This window comes from Prunus dulcis, chromosome 3 (genome assembly GCF_902201215.1).
Source record: "Prunus dulcis chromosome 3, ALMONDv2, whole genome shotgun sequence".
Taxonomy (NCBI): Eukaryota; Viridiplantae; Streptophyta; class Magnoliopsida; order Rosales; family Rosaceae; genus Prunus; species Prunus dulcis.
In genome coordinates, this window is record NC_047652.1 from 7434486 (window position 1) to 7441370 (window position 6885).

A 6885-nucleotide genomic window follows, 5' to 3' on the forward strand; every position below is an offset into this window, starting at 1 on the left:
AGGTGATGATTATGTACAGTACAAACCTGACTTGCAAGGACCACTACTACACCCAAACAAATCAGTCTAAATCAAGCTCCAAATTTTGTAAAAACCAACCACATGCATAGCCTGTTGTGATTATCAAATTAAAATGTGAGTATTCGATTCAAAATTAATTGATAAGAATAAAGACGTCTAAAATCTTTTAAATTATCAAATAATGCATATAAAACATGTATTTATTGACACGAACTAGTAAATTTATATGATCGTCAAAATCCTTATCTCTTCCCTCTTCTTATTGACCAAATAGAGCTGACTATGTGAACATTTTCTGTAAACAATGCATGAACTTCTAATAAGTGATATTAATTGGTTTATCCTAAAAAGGAAAAAAAAAGAAAAAAAAAAAGAGGAAAAGCAAACCTATTACAATTCATATATATGTACAATATGTCAATATGAATGGATTTTATTATAAGTTGAAACATGTTCTCTAATTATAATCACATCAAGGTCACTATAGTGACATATTGGACCACTAGCATTAAATCCTTTGACCACACATACACGAAATTATTATTATTTTAATTTTCAACTTCCTTTATGTCGAGTAACATTTAATGAATCACAAATTATGCGAATTCTTCATAAAAAAAATTAAAAAAACGTAATTGATTACATACTCATTCATTCTCTTTCTAATTTGTAACTTATTTGATTCACGACTTCTCCATTTCAAGAAAACAAAGATGGCACCAAAAAGTTATTTAAGTTTACAAATGAGAATGATGGAAAATTGGAATCTCAATGACATGTGCACAGTACACACGAACATGTGAACCTATTTATACCCCGAGTCAAATAAGGAAACAAAACGTAATGTTAAAATTCCCTCAGTAAATCTAACCAATTAAATGTGTACACCTGCCTCATGGCCTGTAAGACAATCATGTTCAACAAACATTCCTCAAGTAATGAGTATAAGAACTTATTACCGACCGAAAAAGAAAAGAACTTATTATGGTAAAGGTGGATGCATGAACTGTAATCATTCATAACTTAGGTTATCATGGCGGATGTTTTTTATTCTTTAATTGCATAATAAAATATTATTACATTCTCTAATACATATGTAATTATGCCTGCCTTTTTTCTACTAAATTACAAAAGTAAGTTAAAATTTAGATACTGCTTGTCTCATTTTCTGTAAATATTACGTTTTTGTTGAATCACTGTTTGACAAATATTAAAAATAATTCATCAAAAACGCAAAAAGATAAATTTTTGCACACATATCACATTGTTACTGACATGAATATAAAAGCTCCTATTTATATAGTACTAAGTAGGGAAGTATTTTCCTTCAAATTTTACCAACCATTCATGGTAAATACTAAATAGTAAAAAGAATGATAAATAGAATTTAAAAACTGGAACCCACCCTTTTTTAAGTTATATTTCACCAACCAACTGGAACCCATCTTTCCCTCCAATTTATTTTTTTGTTTTTGTTTTGTTTTCTGAATTTCAGCTTGATATGACTTTCTCTGCAAAGCCTTTCTCTTTAGTCAAAAGGACCTCCACCTTGGGGCCCTCCCTTCCACACTCTACACCCACTATTTTCTAATCCTAAATTACAGTCGCAACATTAAAAAACTAAACAAAAAGGGAGGCACAATCAAAACCCATGTCAAAAGAGGACCTTAAAAAGAGAATAGTGATTAACAACAATCTCCATATATTATCCAACTGTAAAGCAAACCCACATTGGATGCTCAAAGACAAAGAAGAAAATTGAAACAACGAAAATGAGAATCCCCAAATATCGGTATCTTCTTCAACCTTTTGTTCATCACTTTTGAAGCCAAACTACAAACCCTGCAGAAGCAGAACCCACCTCACCAACACCAACCATGCCTGCAAGACCATTCCCTCCTTCAAGTCCTGACCTTCCAAGTTTTAGGCCACCCAATTTCTTGACAAAAACCAGGGTCTTGTTCTTGGCCCTCACAATCTCAGCTTCTTTGGTGATACTTTCATCAATCATCTATTTTCTTTACCACCTTTGGCAATCACTTGTGAACAGGGCTAAGACCATTCCATTTGATTCCAGTGCACCTCTCAAGCTTGAAAGATTTTCGTGCAAAGAGCTCAAGAATGCCACCAATGACTTTGATGGTGCCAATGTTATTGGCAAAGGTGGCTCTGGCACTGTCTTTAGAGGCATACTCAAGTGTGGTAAGTTGATTGCCATTAAGAGGTTGGATGCTTTGAATTTGCAGTCAGAGAGAGAGTTCCAGAATGAGTTGCAGATTCTTGGTGGGTTGAGATCACCATTCTTGGTGACCCTTTTGGGTTATTGTGTGGAAAAAAATTGTAGGATTCTGGTTTATGAGTATATGCCCAATAGGAGTCTCCAAGAATCACTTTTTGGGGATGGCCTTTTGACTTTGGGTTGGGAGAGGAGGTTTGAGATCATTTCAGATGTAGCCAGAGCACTTGAGTTCTTGCATTTGGGATGTGATCCTCCAGTTATTCATGGTGATATTAAGCCTAGCAACATTTTGCTTGATTTCGATTACCGGGCAAAGATTTCGGATTTCGGTTTGTCAAGGATCAAGGTGGAGGGTGAATTTGGGGTTGATATGTTTAGCCAGGATTTGGGTAAGAGTCAGGAGCTGTGGAAGAGCCAGGAGCTGTCTGGGAACTTGGCTGCGGACACTCCGGCGATTGGGACCCCTGTGGAGAGTGCTAGTGAGGTAGATTTTGCTCTTGCTTTGCAAGCTTCTTCCTCATCGAAAAATAGTAGAAAATGTTGTGATGTTAAAGCTTTGAACTTGAATTCTATGAACTATAATGCCAACATTGCTTTTGAGAGTGATATGAAGAGTTGTCATGGTAAGGGGAAAGAGGTTTCAACTGTAGATTTAGGTGGGGATGATTGGAATAATAGGTTTGTGCCTTTTGATGATGAGCTTAGTAGCATTGACCATAGTAAGGAGTTGAATTTTGTTGCTGGTTCTGGTGTTGATGATGCAGAGGATACAAAACAGTGGGGGAAGGATTGGTGGTGGAAGCAGGATGGAAGTGGTGAATTGTGTAGTAAAGATTATGTTACAGAATGGATAGGGAGTCAGATTTGCCCATCTACGAATCCCGACTGGGATGACGAAAAGAAGAGCATTCATGAGAAACGTGGGTTAGATGTATCAACTCCAGTTGATAAATTAGAAAATGCAAATGAACCCCAGTTGCAAGAATTTGGGTTTGGAAATCCCAATAAGGGGTTTGAGAAGAAAGAATCGAAGAGCAGGAAAAATCACAAAAGGAAACCCAGGAAGATGCAAGAGTGGTGGAAAGAAGAGCACCTTGCTGAGATTAGCAAGAAGGGTAATAAGCTGAAAAATCTCGAAACAAAGTGGAAGAAAGGCTTCAAAATGCCGCGTTTTGGCAGATGGATGTACCTTCATAGACGAAAGAACTTTAGGGAGCAGAGTCAGGATAAATGTGATCAAAATGGGGAGTTCAGTTTCAGAAGGGGATGGAAGAAAAAGACTGCACATTCTGTTGGAAGTGACGTCTATAGTGGCGATCTATTTAGCCGTGAGCTCAGCAGCACAACAAGCATGAGAGGGACTTTGTGCTATGTTGCGCCAGAATATGGTGGGTGTGGATACTTAATGGAGAAGGCTGACATTTACAGTCTAGGTGTTCTAATCCTTGTGGTTGTGTCTGGTAGAAGACCATTACATGTTCTTGCATCACCCATGAAGCTAGAAAAGGCAAATTTAATAAGCTGGTGTCGGCAGTTAGCTCACGCTGGAAACATCCTTGAACTTGTAGATGAGAGATTGAAGGATGAGTACAATAAAGACCAGGCAAGTTTGTGTATAAATTTGGCTCTCTCTTGCTTACAAAAGATGCCAGAGTTACGACCGGAAATTGGGGAGATTGTTAAGATCTTGAAAGGGGAGATGGATCTCCCACCACTCCCGTTCGAGTTCTCTCCCTCCCCGCCTTCAAAGTTATACAGCAGGTCAAGGAGAAAACAGACTGCCACTACAGAGTAGGGACTATAACATATTCTTCATTTCAAGTTTCTTTTATCATTCCCCACTGGGGTTATGGTGAGTGTAATATAGAAGCAATGATTCGAAATCGTTATTTGAAAACAAATTTATGGCCTGCATGTTGTGTGTACCATGAGGTTGTTGTGTGTATATTAGCAATTAGGTAGATGATTCTGCTCTATTTTTCATTGCTGGGTTAATGTTCAAGTCCTATTGACACTCCCTTTGTTGTTTTTTCAATCATAATCAGACCAAAGTTTCCTTAAATTCGTGCAGTGGAATATACAGGTCCTCTGTTTTATCCAGTGATTCATCAGGCTTGTGCTGTTTTGAAACAATTGTAGATGGTTTGTCAATGCATGCAAGAAATCAAATGGGAGAACTTTGAGAAACAATCTAGCTGCTCAAAAGGCCTTCCCATGTTTAAGTTTGTCTCACATTTCCTTACATTTGAAGGGTTTTTCTTTGGATACATGAACTAATTAAGAAGGTTTTAATTTACACCAGCCAATAAAACTTTGACAGCCACAGAAAATGATTGATCTTTTAATTTTGGTTGGAGCTTTTTTAGATTGATCATGAAGCACTGAAGTCTTAATCACGGGCCGAAGCTGCTCACTACTAAAGTGTAAATAATTAACCCACGAGAGGCTAAGACTAATCACTCAAAAGTATATATCATTAAGTCATGGCTCTATCCACATAATTTTTCCTGCTGAATTGTCATTGTCATTTTCCTTTTCCTTTCCTAGAAAGAAGAGAAAGAAAAGTTTGCTATCTGGGCAAGGGAAACATGGATGTGTTGTGTGATATTAGGGACAACTCTTGGAAGCAATATTTGCATTATTCCCCTTATTGAGCTGGAAGGAAAGGACCGCAAAAAGTAAAAGAAAAAAGGATTATGAACCAAAGCTTGCGAAGACTGACATCCAAAAAACAGAAAGAAGAAAAACAAAAAACACTAATGGCAAGTTACTTATGTACCATTTGAGCCATCTATGAGGTTATCTGGTGTAGTTGCTTGGAAGCATCATAGACACCACTAGTCGCAGAACTTGCATGGCACGAGGATAACAATGTTTCGCTATTTTCAACTAATCATATTTCGCTATATGACAAAATTACCATCCATGGAGAAACATAATTGATTGGAGACAGCAAAACAGTGTCATCCCTGTGATATACAATGTTTTCTCCTTTCACAGGCTCAGACTAATGAGCTCTGTGCACACTAGCTAGAGGGCTCTTTTCCTTCTGAAATCTTTGCCAACACTTGAAAAACATCATTTTGGTGGGACTATTTCTATTTTTCTTTCTCAGTGGGCCATGCTAGACAATGGTATACTACATTTTGAGCAGAAAATGTCATCTCACATGTTACATGTCAGATAAAATTGGAACATTATAGAGGAATTTTCTGGTTTGCTCTGACAACATGTGTTTACGGATATTTTCTTAATCTTTAAAGAGATTTTCATTCCACTGAAACAGAATGAGTATCCAACTAAGGAGAACCCTCCTCTATCCATACAATATTCGTTGAACAAGACCTAGTAAACCTAATAAAGATGACCCAATTAGGTTTTAATCTAATGGTATTTCTCTTTCTAAATATTAGAACAAGTCTCAAATTCGAATCCTCATTTGACCAAAAAAAAGTTCAAATTCCCCCCTCTTTTGATGCAAAGAAACCAAAAAAACTTTCTACTAAGTTTAAAGAAATTGGAAAAAAAGAAAAAAAAAGGAAAAAAAAAGAAAAGGTGTTGCCTAATTTTCTCAAATAAATGTACTGTAATATATTCTGAAGGTGTACCTGCATTATTAGTGCTTCCATAACTACTGCATAAGTGTAATGTTGAACAAAGAAAATTAAAGGTGAAGAAATACAATATATTAATAGAGGATTCTCAGCAAATCAAGCATGCATGATCTTTCATCTTTGACCAAACCCAGTTAAGTAATAATTATCTCTCTCTCTCTCTCTCTCTCTCTCTCTCTCTCTCTCTTCTAAATAGTTTAAAAATAGTTTTAAAAAATCTTGAACATGTGAGTCTCTTCATAATAACATGAGATCCTTGACCAAAAAAAAACATGAGATCGTTAACCCATCAAATATTTATTGGAGGAAAGCAATTATAGTCAGCTCTAGGAAATGATCATATTTGTCAATAATTGACCAACAAAACTAGATAATGTAGCTAGGCATTGGTTCCTGAGACCCCTTTTCATGTTTCTTTATTCAACCATAAAAAACAACAACAAAAAGCATTTGCTAGCACCCACGTTCAATTTTATCATAATTGGAATTTCAAATATTCAAAATGAGAATGTGGATAAGTTTATTAACATTTTCATTTTGGAGCAAACCAAGTGGACCAATGCAATCATGTCTAGCCTAGTTCTGTATTTATTTTATGGGCTTGTACTGAAAGTCCATACATATTGAAACCTGATTGTTCAATTAACTTTGTGGTAAATGCACATTTAATTACAGTAATTTCAATCTTTAGAGCAAGTCCAGCAGTGCTGGACGAGTCGGGCTGGGGGGGTTTGGGTCAAAAAACGACGTCCAGCAGCAAAGGTCCAGTTCGGGCGAGCGTGGGGGCCACCAAAACGGGCAGGCCCGAAGGCGAAATCGGCCCGAGCTCGAGCCCGAAGTCTGGGACAAAATAGCTGACGCCAGCATGTAGTCCCCTTGCCAAGCAGTTGGACAATTTTTCCACTGCCAGTGCATGCAGTCAATGCTACCAATCATGCCAGGGAATCCTCGAGACTCAGCTTTTTGGAGAAGCCTTTGCAGGTCCCTATGCGTAGGTCTGCGGAGGTAGTC

General features: G+C 37.1%; 1 protein-coding gene across 1 annotated transcript; it reads left to right on the plus strand.

The window, feature by feature from the left end:
- The first annotated feature begins 1726 nt into the window (after positions 1-1726).
- Positions 1727-4322, plus strand: LOC117623291 (putative receptor-like protein kinase At1g80870). The gene has a single exon (XM_034354206.1). It carries the CDS (start codon positions 1899-1901, stop codon positions 4053-4055), a length of 2157 nt encoding a protein of 718 aa, XP_034210097.1. The 5' UTR covers positions 1727-1898; the 3' UTR covers positions 4056-4322.
- The last annotated feature ends 2563 nt before the right edge of the window (positions 4323-6885 follow it).

Bases quoted from the DNA above. Each gene is read 5' to 3' on its own strand.
- LOC117623291 (XM_034354206.1), top strand. From the start codon at position 1,899: ATGCCTGCAAGACCATTCCCTCCTTCAAGTCCTGACCTTCCAAGTTTT.